This window comes from Chiloscyllium plagiosum, unplaced genomic scaffold (assembly GCF_037043375.1).
Source record: "Chiloscyllium plagiosum isolate Xiang-an unplaced genomic scaffold, Cpla_swu_hap1 HiC_scaffold_12, whole genome shotgun sequence".
In the NCBI taxonomy this organism is placed as follows: Eukaryota; Metazoa; Chordata; class Chondrichthyes; order Orectolobiformes; family Hemiscylliidae; genus Chiloscyllium; species Chiloscyllium plagiosum.
The window spans coordinates 80,229,250-80,254,115 of NW_028270150.1; the positions used below are offsets into that span (position 1 = coordinate 80,229,250).

The window sequence follows — 24,866 nt, forward strand, 5'->3', positions numbered from 1 at the left end:
CATCAGGACCCTCACCATCTTTTACAGATGCACCATAGGAAGCATACTGCTTGGATGCATCACAGCCTGATATGGCAACTGCTCTGACAAGGACTGTAAGAAGCTACAGAGAGTTGTGAACAAGCCCCAGACCATCACGCAAGCCCACCTTCCATCCACTGATTCAATCTACACTTATAGTTGTCACGGAAAGGCAGCCAACATTATCAAAGACCGCTCCCACCCAGGTCGTAATCTTTTACAACCTCTTCTGTCAGGTAGAAGGTACAAAAGCTTAAACACGTGCATTACCAGGTTCAAAAACAGCTTCTTCCCTGCTGTTGTTGGACTTCTGGATGGACCTCTCAAATTTCAAATGTTGATCTTGCTTCTTGTACACCTGCTTTGCAGGTGTAACCTTGAATTCCTTGCCCTGTTCAATCAGCCTATAATCTTTGTGTCTTTGTATGTTATGATCTGCAGTACTGCAAACAAAACAAAACTTTTCACTGTACAGTGTGTTCTGCTATAATGCGATTAGTTGCATTCTTGTACAATCTTGTTATAGAAAATTGTGCAAGAGAAATAACAGGGCATGTGGGAGAAACAGGTTTCAGGGTGGACCACGAAAAAGTATCACTTAAAAATCGAAACAAAAATAACAGTAAGCCTAACACAAACAATAGCACAGTCGAAGTAAATGTTAAAATTGTATGTTTGCTGAGTTACAGTACTGTGTTAAGATGAGGGTTATCATCAGCATTATCATTACTTTCAGGTGCAGTTCTGGGTGCAGGGTTAGGACGAAAGAAAATATTTAGTCCAGAAGTGGATCGCTGTGGTTCATTGTCCTCAGACTGTTTCCTGGGGGGCTTTGCTTAAAAAGGCATCTAGTTTTTGCTGCTTTGCCATCTTTCTTCTTTCATGAAGAAGCTCAATAATGGGTGCCCAGTAAGACTTTCTACTACGACCTGCTATCCTGCTGTGTTTTGTATTGTCTTCTAAGAGCTGCAGCTGTTTCTCAACTTCCTCCAGGATAGAAGACAAAGCAGAAGTGGAAAATTCTTGTGGTGCTGCATCCTGGACGTCATTGCCTTCACCTTGAGCTTCAATTTCCCCTTGGAGCAACAAGTTGTTGTAGATCAGTCTCCATTTCTTCAAATCCAACTTGCTTTGTAAGAGTGACACAACTTTCTTTGATTGCTGGAAGCTCCTCTGACGGTTCAACGCCTTTTAAAACCACGAAGAATATCTGGGAGAAGCTTCCATCAAACTGCATGCAAGCAGTCCTCACTGACATCATCCCAGGCCTCCACAATGATGCCAATAGCATTCTTAATGTTAAAGTTCTTCCAAAATTGAAGGACACTGTCTTCATTATCCCCTCAGTAGCTGTAATCAAGTTCCTCAATGTGCGCCTTCAGCTTTTTTCCTGAGGTCCTCATAAATTGATAATGCTTTCTGTTTTATGTTAAGAACAGTGGTCCCAGGTCACATTTTCTCTCAAAGCCGTTCAATCTCCTCAAGTTTCTTTGTTTGTGACCTCACAGACTTGCTAGCTTTTGGACTTGTTCCAGCAATACAGCTTGCTTTAATTCTTTCCACATTGTCTCCAATGGTGCGTAACATGGACTTCTTTATTCCTATTGTACAACAATGTCATGTGTTCTTTTATTATGCTCAAAATGCTTTATAATATCTAGCTTCTGTTCAAGCATTTTGGCTTTTTTTAACGGTCAACACCCGTGACTTTTCCACCTGGATGCTTCCTGTCGACATTCTTGCAACTTTGCCCTTCTGTATTCATGAAAAACAGGACTGAATATTATTGAGTACAGCACTGTACCCTTCAGGAAGCATTGCACCACAAAGCCCACAGGCTGACTAACTATGTCATGTTGACACGAGTCCACGCTTCACACCGCATCACCTAGTGCTGGGGATGGATTTGCTTAACATCCAATGGGAGTTCCTGTTTTAAAAAGTCGTTCTCCAATTCACTAATCGTGTTGCGGCTAAATCACATTGACGAAATGCGCGTTATAGGAGAACAACCCGTATGTACGTACATACGACAATTACAAATCAAATCAAATCAAAGATGATCTGGCCTTTGGAAAATTCTGGCATGTCTGAGCTTAATTCAACATGGAAAGTGTGATCATAAGACTATGGTTTAAATTCATACATGTTCTAGGAATGTGATCTTCTTGTCATTGGAAAAGAGGAAATTTTAGTGTGTGAAATCAATTGCCTCAGTTGGACAATTAATGAGAGGTATTTCAGGATTATTTCCTATTGAATTAATAAATAACCTAGACAATTGGTCAGGAATTCTCCTTTGGCAATTTACGGTTTTAGTGAGTTAGTGGAAGTGCTTACCATTATCACAATTTCGTGCTGACACTGCTCCTGGATAATGTTTGTTCATGCATTTTACCTTGCAGAGAGGTGAGGATATCAGATCCACAAGTAAAAAGTTGACATTTCATTGCACAGCTAAAACAAATAGAAAAAAACTCAATACTTGGAGAATGTGTCGTAAGCAGAGGTCTGTCAGCCAACTGTGCAAATGAAGTATTGACAAGAATAGAAAGTCTCAATCCACAAATACGCACTTGATTTATGGAGCCAAATTCTGAAAGATTGTATATCTCAGTTGGACAGAAGTAAATTGGGAAATGAGAAATTAATTGCATGTGTTGGGTAATTAATGAGATGCATTTACAGGCATATAGACTTCTCGACACCTGATGGGAAGCCATTGTGTCACCTAAGGAGGGAGGATTCTTGTGTAAATCCATCTCAATGCCAAAATTCTAACTTTTTGGATTCTTGTCCAATTAAGTCATCACACTCACCATTTTACTTACAACTCAGGGAGCAGAAAATTGGGCCCACTATGTCCAAATCATTAGTTTTCACCACATTGCGGTTACTTGTATCTATATAGTATTTTCCAATAACATGTTAATTGTATTAATCTATCATAAGAATATTGTTTTTATGACTCTTTACCCTGACCTGGTCATGATCTTGTTCTAGCTTTTAACAAAATGATTTGGATGTGAATATAGGAGGTACAGTTAGTAAGTTTGCAGATGACACCAAAATTGGAGGTGTAGTGGACATCAAAGGTTACCTGAGAGTACAAGGGGATCTTAATCAGATAGGCCAATGGGTTGAGGAGTGGCAGATGGAGTTTGATTTAGATAAATGTGAGGTATTGCATTTTGGAAAGCAAATCTTCGCAGGACTTATAGACTTAATGGTGTATCACTCGCCATTCTGGGGAGTATTGTTGAACAAAGAGACCTTTGGGTGCAGGTTCATAGCTCCTTGAAAGTAGAGTTGGAGCTAGACAGGATAGTGAAGAAGGTGTTTAGTATGCTTTCCTTTATTAGTCAGACTATTGAGTACAGGAGTTGGGAGGTCATGTTGCGGCTGTACAAGATGTTGGTTAGGCCAGTTTTGGAATATTGCATGCAATTCTGGCCTCCTTCCAATCGGAAGGATATTGTGAAATTTGAAAGGGTTCAGAAAAGATTCAGAAGGATGTTTGCCAAGGTTGGAGGATTTGAGCTATAGGAAGAGGCTGAATGGGTCAGGGCTGTTTTCCCTGGAGCATCGGAGGCTGAGGTGTGACCTTATAGAGGCTTATAAAATCATGAGGGGGATGGATAGGATAAATAGACAAAGTTGTTTCCCTGGGGTTGAGGGAGTCCAGAATTAGAGGGCATAGGTTTAGGGTGAGAGGGGAAAGATATAAAAGAAACCTCAGGGACAACTTTTTCCCTCAGAGAGTGGTGTATGTATAGAAATGAGCTGCCAGAGGAAGTGGTGGAGCCTGGTACAATTGCAACATTTAAAAGGCATCTGGATGGGTATATGAATAGGAAGGGTTTGGAGGGATATGGGCCAGGTGCTGGCAGGTGGGACTAGATTAGGTTGGGATATCTGGTCGGCATGGACGGGTTGGACTGAAGGGTCAGTTTCCGTGCTGTATGTCTCTCTGACTCCATGACATTAATTCATCAGTGCTGTTAATTACAAGAGAGGCAAGAAGCACAAATTGCTGTCATGATTTTCAAAGAACTATTGCATTTTGTTCTCGAGCTTTATATGAATAAATTCTGCAAATGAGAATCCTTTTAAAGACTGGGCCTTTGAGTTTTGATTCATCTCTATTACTGAATGTTAAATTTGAAATACTATCTCATTTATGTCAGCTAATACCATGATTACAAGTGGCAAAATGAATTAGGAAACACCAATAGAATATTGCAACATCTGTGATGAGTTGGAATCTTGGCCCAGCAGCAGCTGACAGAAGCAGGAGAGAAAATAGTTTGATCTCTATCATTGAGTTCTTCTGGAAAGTGAGCCACCTACACAGAAAATAAAGAGGATTTGCATTGGGATATAGCACCTCTCAGTCTGGATGGCAGTGCCACTGAAAATAAGCGCCAAAATGTGAATCAGGTTTTGCCACTTAAATTGGCAGGGCCTGAGAAAAACCCTTTGTTTTTCTGAACACTTTGGAGCTCAAAAATGGTCTCTCCCCAGCTTAATCCCCGATCTTCTGCAAAGCTTTTATTCCTGTCCTAGTTTGTCAACAGCTTGATTCCATCCTTGAAACTTGCCCGACCTTAATACCTTATACAGGTAAACTTCACATCGCAGGTCTCAAATTAAAAAAAACAGGTATTGCAAATATCACTTTGTGAACTTTCATTTGGAAACTGTTATTGAAGATTTTGAACCTTGTGTTCTGTTTTTAGAATTGAAAAAATGCTTTTGTACTGTAATTGTCAGTGTAAATACAGCATTCTTAAATCTTTATTGGATAAATATTGTTATCTACATCCGTAAGTGGCCTTTACGTGCGTGGAACCTTGATCCAGACCTGTTGCACACGTTATATCTGTTTGTCAATTCCAACTCAGTACCCCGTCTCTGTTTATATGTGTGTAATCCGTCTTTCATCTCTCTCTTCCTTTCTTTCCCCCTTCTCTCTTTTAGCTTCTTGCTTTCTCTTTTCTCTCTTCTCTCTCTCTCAAATGAGTTGCACTCTCTGAAGATTTGGCATCTGATTACACACTCAGGTTAGTTATACTAAGCTTAACCTATATTCAGATTATCACCATAAACATATTTTTAAATGTTATTTTCTGTCCGTGAACCTTTCATCTTTATTTTTGTCACCTCCAGATTCTTTAGTAGTCAATTGCCCTCTTTCTTTTTCACTGTTTGAGTTCCATTCAATATAAATTGGAACGCTACTCATACAAAAAGACTCTGATTTTAAACTTGTGACACTTTTTTTGTGATGGAATAAATCTTGGGATGGCCATTCATCCCTCATGGAGAGTTTCGCATGAGGCATAAGACTCATGTACCTTGATGGATTTTCATGGTTGAGCTGTCTTCTGAAATTCCAGTAGAAGAGAGAACAACCATTCGCAATTTCCACTGCATTGAACTCTTCAAGTGAGATTGGATTGCTTTCTTTTGTTTTCTGTCTTGAAACCACTTTCAGAAATTATTGAGCACTGTTGTAAACCTTAGGGTACTTTTGAACTATTGGAATCTTCCAGGAGAAAGTGAGGACTGCAGATGCTGGAGATCAGAGCTGAAAATGTGTTGCTGGAAAAGCGCAGCGGGTCAGGCAGCATCCAAGGAGCAGGAGAATCGACGTTTCGGGCATGAGCCCTTCTTCAGGAATGAGGAAGGGCTTTCCTCATTCCTGTAGAAGGGCTCATGCCCGAAACGTCGATTCTCCTGCTCCTTGGATGCTGCCTGACCTGCTGCGCTTTTCCAGCAACACATTTTCAACTATTGGAATCTGTCATATTTGTGTTGAACTTATTTAGATTGTCAGACTCTATTGCACACTTGGATTGCAAATAAACTATAAGGAATCAGATGAGAAGTGAATTATCCAGCATCTTGAATCTGCTTCAGCATTCAATAAAATCATGGCTGAACCTTTATTGTCCTGCCTCATCTGTAATGTCCTTAGATTCCCTTAGTACTGGGAATTCTGTAATTTTCAGTCATTTGGATTAGTTGAGGTTAAAAGATTAGAATTATAATTAGCCTTTATTATCATAAATAGTCTATGAGTATAGTCAAAGTTTATACATTGCCACTTACAGTGCCATCTTAGGTACAGTTCCTTTAGTTACAAGATCTTAGAAAATAGAGAAATAAAATATCTAGCATAGCAGAAATAAAAGTTCAGCACAACAGTCTTCCAACCCAAACCACACTGGCACCTTGTCTCCACTCCATGTTGGGCCCTGGCTCCAGGCTGTGCGAAAGTTTATTGTGAGGATCATGAGAAAAGAGATTGCTTCAGACTGCCATGTTGGGCCGGTAGACTGCCCTGGGAGGCCAGTACAATAGGCGGGGAGGCTAGCACCAGGCTACACCCGTTGTAGAGCCCGTTGCCAACAGTTGTTGCAGCATCATTGGATATTGTTGTTGGATTTTGCGGATTGTTGGAGTTTGTTGCATTGTTGGGGGGTTGAAAACTTCGACTGCTGGATATTATTGGACACAACTACAAAATGCTTTCTGGAAGACAATATGAGTAGAAAGACTGACCCACCATTCTCTACAATGGTGGAAGTGGGTGAAGGAGGAAACATCAAAATAAAACAAAGAACGCTGCAGATCTGAAACTAGAACAGGAATTACTGGTGAAACTCAGCAGGTCTGGCTGCATTTGTGGGAAGAAAGCACAGTGAATGTTTTGAGTCCAGTGACCCTTGATCAGTTGGTGTTGAAGAAGGAAACACTCTTCTTCAGAAGCTGCAAGGGTGTCTCTAGGTTAGATTTGACAGGGCTGGATACAGAACTGTTTGAAAACATTAGGATCTAGTGCACCTCAGTGAAGAAATGGCTTCCGTTAAAGGATCCATTGTCTATGGAGCATCAGAGTGAGTATGCCTCTGAAGTTCTCTTCCATCGCTCAAATTGCATTTCACAACATTATTTTCACCCATGTCCCCACCAATGGGTCACTAAATTTGTCCTCTCGGTTACAATAATACACCATTCCTTCTCATTTCATGCACATTCACCTCTTCCTTTCTTCTCTCTATACAGCTCAGTATCATAATACTACTTGTATACAAAGTTTGTTAGAAGATTTGTAGCTCGGGTGCTCGTTGCTGTGGTTCTGTTCGCCGAGCTGGAAGTTTTTGTTGCAAACGTTTCGTCCCCTGGCTAGGCGACATCATCAGTGCTTGGGAGCCTCCTGCGAAGTGCTTCTTTGATGTTTCCTCCGGTGTTTATAGTGGTCTGTCCCTGCCGCTTCCGGTTGTCAGTTTCAGCTGTCCGCTGTAGTGGTTGGTATATTGGGTCCAGGTCGATGTGTTTGTTGATGGAGTTTGTGGATGAATGCCATGCCTCTAGGAATTCCCTGGCTGTTCTCTGTCTGGCTTGCCCTATGATAGTAGTGTTGTCCCAGTCGAATTCATGTTGCTTGTTGTCTGCGTGTGTGGCTACTAAGGATAGCTGGTCGTGTCGTTTCGTGGCTAGTTGATGTTCATGTATGCGGATTGTTAGCTGTCTTCCTGTTTGTCCTATATAGTGTTTTGTGCAGTCCTTGCATGGTATTTTGTACACTACATTAGTTTCCGGACCATAGAACAGGCTGTCACCATAGGACAGAACAGGACAACACACCACAAAAAAAAGCACTAAAAGAAAAAATGGCCAAACTAACACACAACAAAGAGGACACTACAACACACACCTGGGTTAAAAACCTCTCCTACAGACAGCTCACAGACACGGAAAGAACAATACTGGCCAAGGGACTCAACTACAACCACAGGGACGCCAAGACAGCAGACTTCCTAGCAGCACTAGAATGCACACTCAGGAACAATGGACTGACAGAAGAGACACAACAAACAGTGAGACAAACTGTCGTACCTATGATAATAAGGAAAAGACATACATATAACCTCAACACCAAGGAGAGGGAAGCACTGAAATCACTAAGAAACGATAAGAACATAATCATACTACCAGCAGATAAAGGCAGAATGACGGTCATCCTAGATAAATCTGATTACATCCAAAAAGCACAACAACTACTTGCAGATATCAACACCTACCAAATGAAGGAATTTGACCCCACACCACAACTCACCAATAGGATAAATAACACACTAAGGAATCTACAAAAAAACGGACAGATAACCAGAGCTGACCTACAAAGAATGAAACCGGAAAGCAACAACACCCCCAGATTCTATGGATTACCTAAAGTACACAAACCAGACATCCCAATCAGACCCATAGTATCACTGCCAGGGACATCATCATACAAACTGGCCAAAGAACTACAACAGAAACTGAAACACCTGGTCAGCGGATCCAAACACTCTATACAATCAACACAGGAATTCTTGGACATCATCAGAAATATACACATAGACAAAGAAGAAACCATGATATCATTCGACATGACGGCACTGTTCACTTCGATTGACAAAACCCTAGCCAGAGAAACAATAGCCAACCTACTGGACATACAGAACAGAAAACAGGACGCTGAACCTATCAACAAAGATGGCATACTTAAACTACTGGACTTGTGCCTCACAACACACTTCACATTCAACAACCAGATATACGAACAGATCAACGGAACACCCATGGGATCACCAATCTCGGGACTCATAGCAGAGGCAGTTATGCAAAGGTTAGAACAAACAGTCCTACCACAAATTCAACCCAAACTCTGGGTCAGATATGTCGATGACACGTTTGTAATCATTAAAAACACGGAAATAGAAAAAACACACCGGATCATCAACGCCACACTCACAGGAATCTGATTCACGAGAGAAGAAGAAAAGGATAGCCAACTCCCATTCCTAGACGTGATGGTACAGAGAACACCGAACGGAGAATTCACTACAAGGGTATACAGGAAAGCCACACACACAGACCAAGTCCTAAACTATGAAAGTAACCACCCCAACACACACAAACGAAGCTGCATCAGGACACTAATCAAAAGGGCCACAACACACTGCAGTACACCAGAACTGCAAAAAGAAGAAGAGGAACACCTATACAAGGTATTCGCCAAAAACGGATACCCGCGCAACTTCATCAACAGATGCCTAAGAGAAAGACCATGGAACGAGGACATACCACAACCAAAAGGACTAGCCACACTACCATACATCAGGAGCATCTCGGAACTGACAGCCAGACTACTGCGACCCCTAGGACTCATAACGGCACACAAACCAACAGCCACGCTCAGACAACAACTCACCAGAACGAAGGACCCGATACCCAACATGAGCAAAACTAATGTAGTGTACAAAATCCCATGCAAGGACAAACAGGAAGACAGGAAGACAGCTAACAATCCGCATACATGAACATCAACTAGCCACGAAACGACACGACCAGCTATCCTTAGTAGCCACACACGCAGACAACAAGCAACATGAATTCGACTGGGACAACACTACTATCATAGGGCAAGCCAGACAGAGAACAGCCAGGGAATTCCTAGAGGCATGGCATTCATCCACAAACTCCATCAACAAACACATCGACCTGGACCCAATATACCAACCACTACAGCGGACAGCTGAAACTGACAACCGGAAGCGGCAGGGACAGACCACTATAAACACCGGAGGAAACATCAAAGAAGCGCTTCGCAAGAGGCTCCCAAGCACTGATGATGTCGCCTAGCCAGGGGACGAAACGTTTGCAACAAAAACTTCCAGCTCGGCGAACAGAACCACAGCAACTACTTGTATAGCCACAACTTCTCCAACACTCCTTCTTCTTTACACAATTAGCTTTGCATCTGAAATACATCCATATCCTTATTTCTATCTGCTGTTTCATTGCCTCTCAACACAAACAATTGCTATGCAATTTCCTAAACAACGGTACTCCATGTCTCATTGCACGGCCATTCACTTTCACCCTCTCTGTCTGCAGAAATAAAATATTACACACATTTGTGAGAGCAGTAAGAGTGGAGGAGAAATGCCCAATGTCCAAGAAGGGGACTCAGGGTGGTACTCTTGCTGGAAGCCACCACTGTCATGAAAGAACAAACAGCTTCCTTCTGTGCTGACGTTGGTTCTGTGTTTGTGTGATCTAATGTCATTTCCAATGTCAAAGCAAAGCAGAGCTCTGGAAGCCAAATGCCCGAGCACACCAGCAAGGAAGGTGAGGCTGGTGGTTACCAGAGCTGGCTGCATGCAGATTATACTATAATATTATAATATATTACAATATAGTCTGCCTTCATCTCAGCAGGGATAAAGCAAGCTGTCCATGTTCAAATTATTCTTCAGGCAATTGCTACCAGTGTCTTGTGTCTCTTTCCCACCCTAAGTCTTGTCCCTTTTCCCTTTCCTCCAGGTTCATCGACTGATTGTGACAAGAGTGAGGAATGTGGAAAGTCTGAAGGAGGAACACAGACAGGTAGTACAGCCCACCTAGGTACCAGTTCAGTCATTGCCACCCCATGTGTATTAGATAGTAAGGTTGAGGAACTTGATGCTTGTGCAGCTCAAAGCACCAGTGACAGTACAGGACAGAGCCCAAGACATGAAGTGGACCTCTCTCAGCTTTGTTTGGCAGGATGGGTATGGCAATTGCAAGGGCCAAAGCAGGGAACAAAAGGACGCAGATGTTTCTCAACAGCTGCATGCATTGTTGGAAGACCTTCCAAGGAATTTTATCACTGAAGTTCATAATGGAGCAAATCATGTCTGCTTGCACAGAATCAGAATTCTGCATTCTGCCCAGGAGGGTCAGCTTTTGTTTGTTTGACTGCTTTTGTTGAAAGCACAAATGGAAAGGACACATATCCACCATGGAGAAAGTAACGCCTGTATTGGTTGTGTGCTGAATAGATCATGGTTTAGAAAGAACTGCTCAATTTCAGAAGTTTTCACTCCTGCAGATCCCTTCCATATGAGTAGATCACAAAAAAAAGGTGTTTCCTTCAGTCAGTTAAGTTATCAGATCATCTTCTCCTTCATTTGTATTCCTTGTTGTATTCCTCTGCACCTCCCCAGCTCCATAACAATCTCATCCTGATGCAAGGAAGTCAGCTGAGTTTATCTTCTGTTCAAAGTAGGGTCTCAAGCATGGCTTCAGAGCTTCTGCAATGACTCTGCAATGTGTTCCACTCCTCAAGGAGTCCTCTACTTGGAACAGCAACGACAACACCGATGCCCTAGGAGACCCCAGCTCTGCTGCCACTGCTTCCTCACTGCCAAGAGTCCAGGCTCCGGGCCTACTTCAGCAAGGGAGTCCAGGCTCCAGGCCTACCTCAGCAAGGGAGTACAGGCTCCGGGCCTACCTCAGCAAGGTATCCAGGCTCCGGGCCTACCTCAGCAGGGAGTCGAGGCTTTGGGCTTACAACAGCCAGGATTCCCTGCTCCGAGCACTTCTGTTGCTGAGAGTTCAGGCTCAGGGCCTACCTCAGCCAGGAGTTCTCATTCTGGGCACTGCTGCCAGCGGGAGTCCAGGCTCTGGGCACCACAGGGCATCTGATTCGGGTAGTGAACTTATTTATTACCAAAGAGCTTCAAATTAGACCTAAACATAGAAAGGATAGAGCATGAAAGGATAGAGCATGCAAGACATTGAGCAGAGCCCCCTTCTGATGCTTTCTTCTTTCCATCCTTACCTTGTTTGTCTTCTAAAACTTGTCGCCAGTGCTTTGGCTCCAGCAGTTGCATAACTACCTTGCAGAAACTTGCACAACTAGCTGCTTGCTGCCCCTTGATGGAGTGGTATATTTTTTGATTAAAGATTACTTCAAACTGATAGCCTACCTAGATGGAAGCATCTGTGCAGTCACTCACCTGCAAATCCTCGCTTCTCTTTTGCCAACTGTTGAGGCCAGTGGGGAAGGTGATGTATTTGTCACGACAAAGAAGGCATCAGCATCTGTTCGATGCAAACTCGAATATTTGAGTAATGTAGAGAACTAGAAAGACCCAACATTTGGAGAAACTAGATTATCTGGAGACTTTTAAAGGCACAAATGTATTACTCCTGGTCTAGCAGGCATTAGACAACCTTGCGGGAGGTTCAAAATATCTGATAAACCATGTCAATTGTTGCAAGACAGCATGAAGTAATGCTTCTCATTGGTCAGAGAATGTAAAGCTAGGCGATGTGATCTGTAATCTTCATGTGGCCTACTACAATCAGCTGCTTCATTTTTTTTCTATCTTATAAATGACATTAGCCATTGAGGGCTCCCCCAACACCCCTGAAATCTCTCTTCCTCTCTTCAGTCCAGATGTCCCAGTCACTCCTGTTGTAAATACCAGTTCATTCAATCCTGACACCCCTATTTTTGCTGTCACTCTGACACAGTTCTCGACTCCTGTAGTTCTTGATGCTCCTTGACAAGGTAGATTGGGTCAACATGCAGTACATGCGTTAAGAGGGCAGTTAGACACATGGGAGTCTCAGGCACTCTTTTGTGGTGTTGCTACTGTTTCCAGCTGTAGGACTGTATCAATGTCACCACCTCAGGATTATTATTATTATAGTCCAGGATTGCATTTACCTGAGCTCAGACCTGCTGCTCCAGAAGAGGTCTTTTGAAAATGGCAAACTTGCTTGAACTTTGATGATAGGTAATGAGACCGCTTTATGGGATGCTCTGGGCTCATATTTGCTAATATTGTGGTGCATTGTCTCCCCTAAGTCATGACTCAGGTGGCAGCCCCATTCTCTCTGAGTCTGGAGGTTGTGAGGTTCAAATTCTGGATTTGAACAGTGCAATCTAGACTGATCCCTCAGCACTTAACCAATGGAGTACCGTATTGTTAGGGGTGCTGTCTTTTTGGTGAGATATTAAAATAAAGCTCTGTGTGACCTCTCAGGTGAATGTGAAAGGTTCCCAAGCCAAAATTTCAGGTTGTCCCTGATGCCTTAGTAAATATTTGCCTTACAATCAATTCAAACAGATTATCAGGTTAGGTGCTGCAATCACATTATTGTTTTTGCGAGCTTGCTACTCTAGCTGTCACTTTTCCTACATTACATACTGGCTACGCTTCAAAAACTCCTCATTGCCTCAAAATTGCCTTTGGACATCTGGTGGTTGTGCAAGACATTACACAAACATAACTTGCCTCTTTACAGGGGCATTATTATATTCATACTCTGCTACTTTCATTAGATACTGGTGCAGTCTCAGCAGCTTAGTCACTGGAATGTCACCTATTAAGTTTACCTTTTCTTCAATTGATTGATTGCATCAATTATTGCTTTAGGATGAAGGCATGCCCACCTAAGGGAGAATGTAGATGTTTCGCTAAAACAGACTCGTCAATTATCTCCTTGAGCATTATCATATTAAAATCATGGTCAATGTCTCATTGTGTTCAAATAATTTGCAGTTACTTTGATAATGAGCCTCAATATCACTTACTTCAATGCACATTAATTGATGGCTTCTTTCCTTCCAAACCCTGACAGATGTGTTACATCCATTAATACTCAAAACAAAGTACTTGGGCAGAGAATTCTTCAATGAAGAAGTTCCTTAGAATCTAGCATCGTCTGAAAACCTACATACTTTTGAAGCACAACTGATTTTGTTTTGTGTTCATTATGAATTGTTTGATCTTATCTAATATCATGTACAAATTCTACAGGCACCACATCTTCTAAAGTTACATTACGACCATCAAGCACAAAAGGTAGTGGCATTATGATTTCTATGAATGTGTTGGTTTAAGTTAGTTATTTAAAAACAAAGAGAACTGCTGGAATGATGATCCCTTGAAGTCAATTTCACCTGTATGAATTGTGCAGGTCCCATATTGAGGTTGGATGCTTCTTGGCTATGCAAATCTATGATCATAATCTTATTGTCTGTAATGTCAGTCAAGCTTGGTTTTAGTTGTTAACTATACTTATAACTTGCATGGCATTAAAACAGGAGCCCCTGACCTTCGAAACATAATGCAATTGGAGTAATTTGCAACTTATGCAAAGGCAGAGATGTTGGAGTATCAGATTAACCCCTGTAACACACTTTGACAGTTTGCCTTCCAAGCAATGTAGTTCAAACCTGAGCACAAATGAATTGCAATTATTTTGCAAGGATTTCTTTTATCAACAAAGCCACTTCACTCGTGACAAGTGGTTGCAGATCATTATTTGAGACATTTAAATTTTGAAAATGTCAACTGTACAATAATGGACAAAGTTTGTTATTTACCTGAACGCATGAATGATTTTATGTCTTTGCAAGACATCATGCTTTAAGACTTTTACTGTGACAAACGCCAAAATCAATGTAGATGAAACAACTATTACATTAAACTATATAATGCATTCGCTATTATATGTAGAATATAAAGTTTAGACCAAAAGCCCCTGCCCCAAAATGTAAGCCGTAAACCTTTCAAGCAATAAACAATGTAAGCATTGTCCAGTCAGTTGGAAAAGTTCAGTGGGACTGGTAAACATGAGATTTTCAATGTTGAGAGTTATGACCAAGTCCAATTCTTTAACCACATTTCAGCCAGGGAGACAATAATCTCTCCATTGAGCTGTGAGAGGCTTACTTTCATCCATTTGTATGCATTAGCATGCTATTATAACTGAGTCTTGCCTCATTTATATACAGTTTCCCATTCCCCAACCTCCAGATAGAAATAGACTACAACAGTTACCTGTAGATCAGGTACCTCTTGATTCAAGGATGTGGTTTGCTCTTGTGGACCTCTTGTACATCAACATTTCAGGATATGTTCCCTGGGCAGTGAGTGTGTACACCATCCATTAATGCATTGGCTTCAGACACATATTATCTTCATCGCACCCTCATGGGTCTTCTCTGATCCACTGTCGATCATTGTTTTGTACTTCATTGTCGGCTTTGGAGCAGAGCAGTGCCTTTTTATTGTAACATAGCCGCTTTGCTTTGCCTTTTAACACTTTGCCCTCTCAGCCAGAGCTTAAAGGCTCATGGTACTTCTGAGTTGCCTTGCTGCTCAGCATAGACACAACACCGGGCAGCTTGTTATGGTTGTCAACATTGATCAGTCAAGGGACTGGATGTATTGCTGAATGGCAACATCAATGTTTAACCTGCACTATATGGCAACAGTATTCGTAGCAGAAACCCTGTGGCTTCAACCCAGTGGCCATGCCTCAAAAGTCAAAAGGGAGTAGTCCTCAGTCATAACAAGGGGGCTTAGCCTTTTATCAGGATTCATTAAGTCAATGGCATCATCCAATTCCAATTCAGAGGCTTGGACACAGACAGTCACCCATTTGGGCTGGTAAGGTTCAGCAGGTGCATAACTTCATGGTCAGGCAGTAGACTAAGGTCCGTCCTGGACATTACTGTAACCAGTCGGGAAAGTCAGCCAGAGCAGTGGGGAACGTGCTCCATCATCCGACAGTGTTAACTGTGCAAGTTTGTCAGAGTAGGAGCAAGCCAGTCCCCTCCCACTACAGTGTACAGTGAAGGGCAAATCCTGGCTGGCAGCACAGGACCTGATATACAACTACACTTTAAGACTGGTGTAGTTCAGTAGTTCAGTTCAGTTTAAAACCAGAGAACTCCTAAATAAATGAAACCTCTCCCAGCTGCGTGAGTTGTGAAAGACGTAGAGGCTCCAGCAATGGTGAGTGTGCTGGCTCCAGCAAGAAGGAAGATGGGGATTCAATTTTCTTTTGGCTTCCCTACATTACAGAAACAGGCCCTTCAGCCCAACAAGTCCACACCAACCCTCCTAAGAGAAACCCACCCAGACCCATTCCACTACCCAATATTTACCCTTGATGAATGGACATAACACTATGGGCAATTTAGCACGGCCAGTTGACCTGACCTGCACATCTTTGGATTGCGCATACAAGTGCTAATGAGGTGAGTTATAGAGAGTAGTGACAGAAAACTAGCTTCGCTGCAAGTTTAATGAAACTCACCAATTTGATACTTAGCTGATTTGTTTTGTAAACTTCAGCTCAAATTAAAATCCAAAGCTTCTCCTACTTTTAGTTGGATTTGCTCTCCTTACCCCCAAAATGTTGAATATTTTGAACAAAGTTCCTGACGATCACTCAGCTGTGCAGAATAGAATGGAACTCCAGTAATAAGGCACCATTTGGAGATGCCTTGGTTTACAGTACTTCACAATTATTTCCTGGAGTAGTGGCTCTCTGCTTGAAGCTCAACAAACACAATATTATTTTCTTTTGCTTGGCAAAATGCAAACCTGTTGTGGGTCTTCTTCCTCAAAACCTCTCAGTTTGACTGGCTCAGCCTGAGAGTCTGATCAGTAGTAAAGCCAACAGCTTTCTCTATCCTAAGCAGTTGCTAAAACTTGACTTTGAATAAATTCCAGTGTGATTTTCTGTCTTCATAACAGGCAGGTCACATGGAATTTTCTTGGAACAGATCCCACAGGACGTTCCATGATTCTCTCCAGACTTTTCACTTGAATTGTGGGAGACTGTTTAAAATATATTTGTCCAATAAAGCCCATCATTTGTAACACTGATTTACAAATTCTGTTCCTCATTTATATTCCATCAACATTTCTGTTAATGAGCACAATGTTACACAGGGTAGAAATAGGCAGAAAGCATAATAATTAGATTTAGTTGCATATATCTTAATGCAACTTAGAAAGATGTCTGTATGGTGGCTTGTTTGCTGAAATGACTAGCTCTGACTTGGAAGGCAAAGGTTCAATTCCAATGTGCTCCAGATATGTCGTAATGTGCCTGAGCAAGTTGCTTAAATATATCTCGGGAAATCATCAGTGTTTGGAGAAATGCAAAAAGAACTGCGGGAAGATAGCTATTGCTCTAAACATTATCAGTTACACAATCTCAATGGGAGGAATCTTTTTACAGGGAATTCCTTAACCATCTCATCAGTGACAGGTATTGCAAATAGGTATTTGGGAGATTTAAATTATGAAAATGACAGCCAGATATTGAAATGTGTGAAATTGGTTCTCTTTGCAATGTTAGCTATGACAACTTCCTTGATAAATATAATTTATTCTCTTAAACCTTCTCGTACTTACAATATTTGTCTTGTAACTGCCCTCCAATCATAACAGTGTCCTCCAGATCTACAATAACAACCATATTCACATAAAACTTCTGTTATTTCTTCTGGGAACAGTGGTTGCTTCTGATCAGTACAGACAAAGTTTGTCAAATATGTTGTAAAAGGGAGTAGTTGTATCTATTAAACTCAGGAAAAATTGAACATTCCACACTATAGTCCTTAAGGATGGTCCTGTCTTATTAAAATAATGAACATTACAGATGACAGATTATTATAGACAGATTACAGATGAATGCATGTCCTTTTCTTACAGAAACCAGCACAACACCTACTGGGATATCATCTCCACCAAACACGACAGGTAGAGAAAATGTGACCTTTGCAAAAATTGATAAAGTAAGAAAATTGTTGTTGAAATACAGCCATTTAGAACCAGAGGAAGCTCCTGACATGGTTTATTATTGAATCAGACAGGGCAGAAGGTGGCTGTTCAGACCTTTTGAGCATGTAGAGATTTTTGAAAGAGCTGTTCAATTATTCCTACACTCCTGCCTTCCCAGTATTTACTCAATTCACTTGTGACAATTATGAACAGCAATGTTTCTAACGAGCCATGGTGTAGTGCATTCCGGATCATATCACATCGTCCTATCAACCTGGTCAGATACTGGAAACGTAATTGCAGTAGTTCAGTTCAGTTTAAAACCAGAGAACTCCTAAATAAATGAAACCACTCCCAGCTGCGTGAGTTGTGAAAGACGTAAATTTTGAATGGCACTTACAGTTGTAGAAATGCGATCACCACCTTATCGTCTATAATTTCAACAATAATCGACCAGGCACTGTAACGCTTGGTCTCACCTAACAGCTACATTTTACAACATTAAAGGGACAAAATTCTTGGGCCCTGAAAGGTGGTAACATTAGAGAGTTTGGTTAGAAATTTTACAACATCAAAAGATAAAGTCATAGGACAGGGAAACCGATCCTGTGATCCAACTAGTCCACGCCAACTATATTCCCAAACTAAACTTGTCAAACTTCCCAGTGTTCAGCACACATCCCTCCAATCCTTTCATATTCATGTTCTTATCCAAATGTCTTTAAAATGTTGTAACTGTACCTGCATCCACCATTTCCTCTGGCAGTTCATTCCACATACTAACCACTCTTTGCATAAAAAAGTTGCCCCATATCCTTTTTAATACTTTCTCCTCTCATCTTAATAATAGAGCCCCCTAACTTTGAACTCTCCCCACCCTGGGGAAAACATCATTCCTACTCACCTTACCTATGCCCCTCATTGATTTAATAAAGTTCTTTAGTGTCACCCTTAAACCTCCTATGCTCCAGTGAAAAAGGTCCCAGACTCTCCAGTCTACCTATATATCTCAAATCTTCCATTCCCAGTAACATTCTGGTAAATCCTTTCTGAATCCTCTCAAATTTAATAATATCCTTCCTGTGGTAGGGTGACCATAACTGGCCTCACCAACATCCTGTACAACATCAACATAATATCCCAACTCCTATACTCAATGGGCTGGGCAATGAAAGCAAGTGTGCTAAATGTCCTCTTAACCACCCTGTCTATGTAGAGAGTTTTCCATATCAGATGAAGATGGAAATTAGTATATTCATACTGACGGAAGTGGACAAGTTTTGTTTTGTTTGTTTGTCTGAATGAATGTACTTTGTTCTCTTCCTTACTGATGCACATTGATTGACACTTTCCACCCTCTACTTATTTGCCACTAGCATCTAATTAAAGTTGCACTGTGTTTCAAAGGGACAATCTTCCAGAAGGAAAATAGATACTTAACAATGTCCCATCACCCACCAATATCAGTGGGGCAGCGGTCTCTGAAAATGCATTCACACATTTGCAAAAATTACAATCGTATTTATGGGACTCTACATCCCGCTAGTGTAGAGATGCGATTATAGGCTTATTGTCTATATTTTCAACAATAATCAAGCTGGCACTGTAAAAGCTTGGTCTCACCTAACAGCTACATTGTACAACATTGAAGGGACAATAATCTTGGGCCCAGGCAGTTGGCAACATAATGGAGTTTTGTAGTAATTTTACAATATCAAAAGGTGTGGCGAGATTGATGTATCAGACAGGCTGCTATTATATATGTAACAGACAATTTCCTGGGTTATTGTTTGTTCCATAAATGACATCGTAACAGATTGTCAAAAATGCAAGTTATTATGTTCAAATTGACAGCTTTTTGTGGTAGCTTTTTAGCACAAATTCTTTTTCCCAATACAATTGTTTCTCCCACACATTAATGGAAAAACTTTTGTTTTGTTTGTCTGAACGAATGTCCTTGTTCTGTTCCTTACTGATGCACACTGATTGACTCACTCTGCCACTCTGCTCATTTACCACCAACATCTCATTTAAGTTGCACCGTGTGTCAGAGGAATGATCTTCCAGAAAGAAAACAGACACTTAACAGTATCCCAGCACCCACCAATATCACTAGTACAGCAGGTCTGAAAATGCCAATAATGACAGAAAGAAATGTGAACCAAGTGCTTGTAAAAGGAATATGTGACATGATATGGCCTCCAACATACTCCACTAAATTCAAACTGGTTCTTTGGAAGGCCATTCCACCAGGTTGTTTTCCAAGTGATGAAAATGAAAATTACCACATCGAAACTATCCTATTGTAATCTTTACAAGTAAATTCCTTTTCCAATTTTACCTCCTAGTATCCATGTCAGAACACATTGATCATTTCAAAATTGAAAATGACAGCAATATATAAAGGACATGGCTTGATTTTTACTTCATTGTATATCAATTCCTTTGTGTTCTTTGTCTCATCATGTGCAATTATTAACATATTCTTCCCCTTCTCTCCATTTGCAAATCCTCTTTAAGGTTCATGATGACCTTGTTAGAACCCAATATTACTGGTGCTAGAACATCAGGAAACATCAATATATTTAATGACAAAAAGCATGTGTCATCAACTCATGTTATGAGACTACAGAGGGAGGATTTATTGTTTGTAGATCTTGATCAGATGGGCCAATGGGCTGAGAAGTGGCAGATGGAGTTTAATTCAGATAAATGCGAGGTGCTGCATTTTGGGAAAACAAATCTTAGCAGGACTTATACACTTAATGGTAAGGTACTAGGGAGTGTTGCTGAACAAAGAGACCTTGGAGTGCAGGTTCATAGCTCCTTGAAAGTGGAGTCACAGGTAGATAGGTTAGTGAAGAAGGCGTTTGGTATGCTTTCCTTTATTGGTCAGAATATTGAGTACAGGAGTTGGGAGGTCATGTTGCGGCTGTACAGGACATTGGTTAGGCCACTTTTGGAATATTGCATGCAATTCTGGTCTCCTTTCTATCGAAAAGATGTGAAACTTGAAAGGGTTCAGAAAAGATTTACAAGGATGTTGCCAGGGTTGGAGGATTTGAGCTATAGGGAGAGGCTGAAAAGGCTGGGACTGTTTTCCCTGGAGCGAGGGTGGCTGAGGGATGACCTTATAGAGGTTTACAAAATTATGAGGGGCATGGATAGGATAAATAGACAAAGTCTTTTCCCTGGGGTCGGGGAATCCAGAACTAGAGGGCATGTGTTTAGGGTGAGAAGGGAAAGATATAAAAGAGACCTAAGGGGCAACTTTTCCACCCTTTTTTTCACGCAGATGTTGGTAAGTGTATGGAATGAGCTGCCGGAGGAAGAAGTGGTGGAGGCTGGTCTAATTGCAACATTTAAGAGGCATTTGGATGGGTATATGACTAGAAAGGGTTTAGAGGGATATGGCTGGCTGCTGGCAGGTTGGATTAGATTGGGTTGGGATATCTGGTCAGCATGGACGGGTTGGACCGAAGGGTCTGTTTCCATGCTGTACATCTCTATGACTCTATGTGTGAAATTACATTGGTACAAATTTTTGTTCCTCTGAAAAGTGACAGCAGATGGCCTCAAATTGACTGGGAATAGATTTTTCTTCCAATCAGTTCATGGGTTAAATGCACTGTTGGAGGCAATAATCTCTATCTTCTGAACACAAGAAAAATGGAACAAGTGTAATCCTTAATTATGTTGTCTTGTGAAAGTAAATTACCTGTACCTTTACAAAGTTAGTTTGTAGACAGGTGAGGCTGTTGATTGTATGTCTGAACTGAAATCATGATCTTGTCTTACAGCAGTCAGCACAACACCTCCTGAGATATCAAATCCACCAAATACAACAGGTACTGAAATCTGCTCTTTGTAAAGATTAAGAATGTAAGAAAACTGTTGTTGAAATAGTGCTATTCAGAACCACAGGAAATTCCTGTTGCATATTATTATTGAATCAGACAGCTCGGTAGGGTCTGTTCAGTTTATTGAGCTGTAAAGGGTTTTTTCGAAAGAGCTATTCAACTATTCCCACTCTCCTGCCTTCCCATGTAATCCTGGAAATTTTGGCTATCTGAGTATTTGTTCAATTCAAGTTTGAACATTATGATCAGAAATGTTTCCAACAGCTCAATGTGTAGTGCATTCCGGATCATTTTCTCAGCAATCTGGTCAGATACTAGAAATGTGAGTTTTGAGAATGCAGTAGTTCAGTTCAGTTTGAAACCAGAGAAGCCCTGGAATGATGGAGGGCTGGAACCAATCTTAGCTGTATGAGTTGTGAAAGATGTTGAGTTTGGATTGCACTTACAGCTGTAGAGATGTGATCACCAACTTATTGTCCATAATTTCAACAATAATAAAATTGGCAATGTAAAGCTTGCTTTCACATAATAACTGCATTTTACAAGATTGAAATGATAAGATTCTTGGGCCCTGACAGCTGGCAACATAGAAGAGTTTGATTAGTAATTTTATAAGATCAGTAGATAGTGTCATACAGCATGGAAACAGTTTCTTCAGTCAAACTAGTCCATGCTGACCATGTTCCCAAACTAAACTTGTCCCAATTCCTGGTGTTTGGCCCATATCCCTCCAGTCCTTTTATATTTATGTAATTATCCAAACGTCTTTTAAATGTTGTAACTGTACCTGCATCCACCCTTTCCTCTAGCAGTTCATTCCACATACTAACCACTCTCTGTGGAAGAACGTTGCTCCTCATATCCCTTTAAAAACTTTCTCCTGTCACCTTAAAAATGTTTGTTAGTTTTGACCTACCTCAGCCCTGGGGAGAACACCATTGCTGTTAACCTTATCTATGCCCCTCATGATTTTATAAACCTCTATGCCCCTCAACGTCCTATGCTCCAGTGAGAATGTTCCCAGCCTATCTTTACATATGAAACCCCATCAACATCCTGATGAATCTTTTCAGAATCCCCTAAAATTTAATGATATCCTTCCGAGAGCGGGGTGACCAGAACTGAAATGCAGTACTCCAGAAGAGGCTTCACCTACATCCTGTACAACCTCAGCAAGACGTTCCAACTCTTATACTCAGTGGTCTGAGCAATGAAGGCAAGCATAACCACCCTCTCCACGTGGAGAATTTGCAGTATCTGACAGGCACCTGCTACACGTCACAACCCATTTCCTGGTTTAAAACTGGTTCCATAAATGAAGACTTCAGATGCTGTCAAAGATGAAAATTAATAGATTCACGCTGACAGCTTTAAACTTTTACAACAAATTCATTTCCCAATACTAACATACCACCCACACATCAGTGGACACATTTTGTTTAGTTTGACTGAATGAATGTCCTTTATTTTCTTTCTTACTGAACCGGAAGTCACACACCAGGTTAGAGTCCAATAGGTTTATTTGAAATCACAAGCTTTCAGAGTGCTCCCTCTTCACCTGATGAAGAAGCAGCGCTCAAAAAGCTTGTGATTTCCAATACTCTTGTTGGACTATAACCTGGTGTCATGTGACTTCTGACTTCATCCACCCCAGTCCAATACCCGGACCTCCACATCATGGCTACTTTCTTACTGATGTACACTGATTGACACATTCTGTCCCTCGGCTTCTTTGATACCAGTATCTCATTTGAGTTGCACCATGTTTCAGAGGGATGATCTGCCAGAAGTTAAAGAGACACTTAGCAATATCGACTCACCCATCAATGTCACTGGGGTAGCAGTCTCTGAAAATGCTAATGTATGCAGAAAAAATGTCATCCAAGTGCTTGGAAACTGAATATTATGTGATCATATGGGCTCCAAGATAATCCACTAAATTTGATCTGGCCCTTTGAATCCACCAAGTTGTTTTCCAAATGATGAAAGTGAAGATCATGTTATCTAAACTATCCTCTTGTGATCTTTTAAAGGAAATACCTTTTCTACTATTACTTCCTTGTGTCCATTTCAAAACATTATTGATTATTTCAAAGTTGAAAATGACATATATGTATAATATATTAAAGGACACGGCTTAATTTTTATTTCATTGAAAACCGCTTTCTTTGTGTTCTTTGTCTCATTATGTGCAACTATTAACATATCCTTTTCTTCAACTGTAATTTTTCTTTAAGGTCATGATGACCTTGTTAAATGGCTGGTGCTAGAACATCAGGAAAAATCAATATATTTAATAACGAAAAGCACATTTCACCAACTCGTGTAATGAGACTACAGAGGAATAGGGCCCATTGTTAGGATTTATTGTTTGTAGATGAGTGAAAGTAAATTGGTATAAATATTTGTTCATCTGAAAACTGTCAATTTTGCAGCTTTGGAATTAAAAATAAAATACCAAGATTTGTTTTTACTTCATGTAATTTAAATTCAAAAGTGGATTTTTGACAACAGATGGCCTGGGTTTAACTAGGAATAGATTTTGCTTCCCATCAGCTCATGGGTTAAATGCAGTGTTGGAGGCAATGATCTGTATCTCTTGAACACAGGGAAAAAAGGACATTTTTCAGTGTAATCCTTAATTATGTTGTTTATTGAAAGTAAATCACCTGTGACCTCTTGCAAGGACAATTTCCAAAGTTAGGTTATAGACAAGGTGAGGCTGTTGAGTGTCTGAACTGAAATCATGATCTTGTCTTAAAGAAAGCAACACAATTGTTACTGGGACATCACGTGCATTGCATAGAACAGGTAATGTAAAAAAAATGTTGTTGCAATAGAGCTAAGCAGAACCACAGGAAGCTCCTGATGTGTTCTGTTATTGAATTAGACAGGAGAGAATGTGACTGTTCAATCTTTTGAGCTGTACAGTTTTTTTGGAAGAGCTCTTCAATTATTCCTATTCTCCTGCTTTCCTGGATAGCCCTGGAAATTTCTGCCTTCTCAGTATTTATTCAATTCACCTTTGACAATTCTGATCAGAAATGTTTCCAACAAGTCATTGCTTATGCATTCTGGATTATATCACATCTTCCCATCAATCCGATAAGATACTGGAAATGTGATTTTTAAGCTTACAGTGGTTTAGTTCAATTTCAAACCAGAGAATGCCTGGAAGGATGGAGCAGTGGAACCAGTCTCAGCTGTACGAGTTGTGAAAGATGTTAAGTTTGGATGGCACTTAAAGCAGCAGCGATGTGATGACAGACTTATTGTCTACAATTACACTGCCACCTTCATTATTGTTGAAAATCTAGGCCTCACCTAACAACTACATTTAACAACATTGAAGGGGCAATAATCTTGGACCCTGGCAGTTGGCAACATTAGAGTTTGGCAGCAATTTTATAACATCAAATGTGCAGAGATTGCAGTATCAGACAGGCTGCTATTATATGTCACAGACAATTCCCTGGGTTATAGTTGGTTCCATAAATGACAACTTAACAGGTTAGGCGAAAGTGAGGACTGCAGATGAAGAAATCCTGATGAAGGGCTTTTGCCTGGA

At 40.8% G+C, this 24,866-nt stretch overlaps 1 protein-coding gene across 1 annotated transcript in view; it reads left to right on the plus strand.

The window, feature by feature from the left end:
* LOC122554996 (uncharacterized) overlaps positions 1-24,866 on the plus strand; it is a 223,803-nt gene that overhangs the window by 57,053 nt on the left and 141,884 nt on the right. The window contains exons 5-9 of the mRNA XM_087992976.1: positions 10,402-10,464; positions 13,671-13,715; positions 17,370-17,417; positions 21,239-21,286; positions 24,062-24,109. Coding sequence (XP_087849102.1) covers positions 10,402-10,464; positions 13,671-13,715; positions 17,370-17,417; positions 21,239-21,286; positions 24,062-24,109 — 252 coding nt within the window. The remainder of the gene's footprint in view (positions 1-10,401; positions 10,465-13,670; positions 13,716-17,369; positions 17,418-21,238; positions 21,287-24,061; positions 24,110-24,866) is intronic.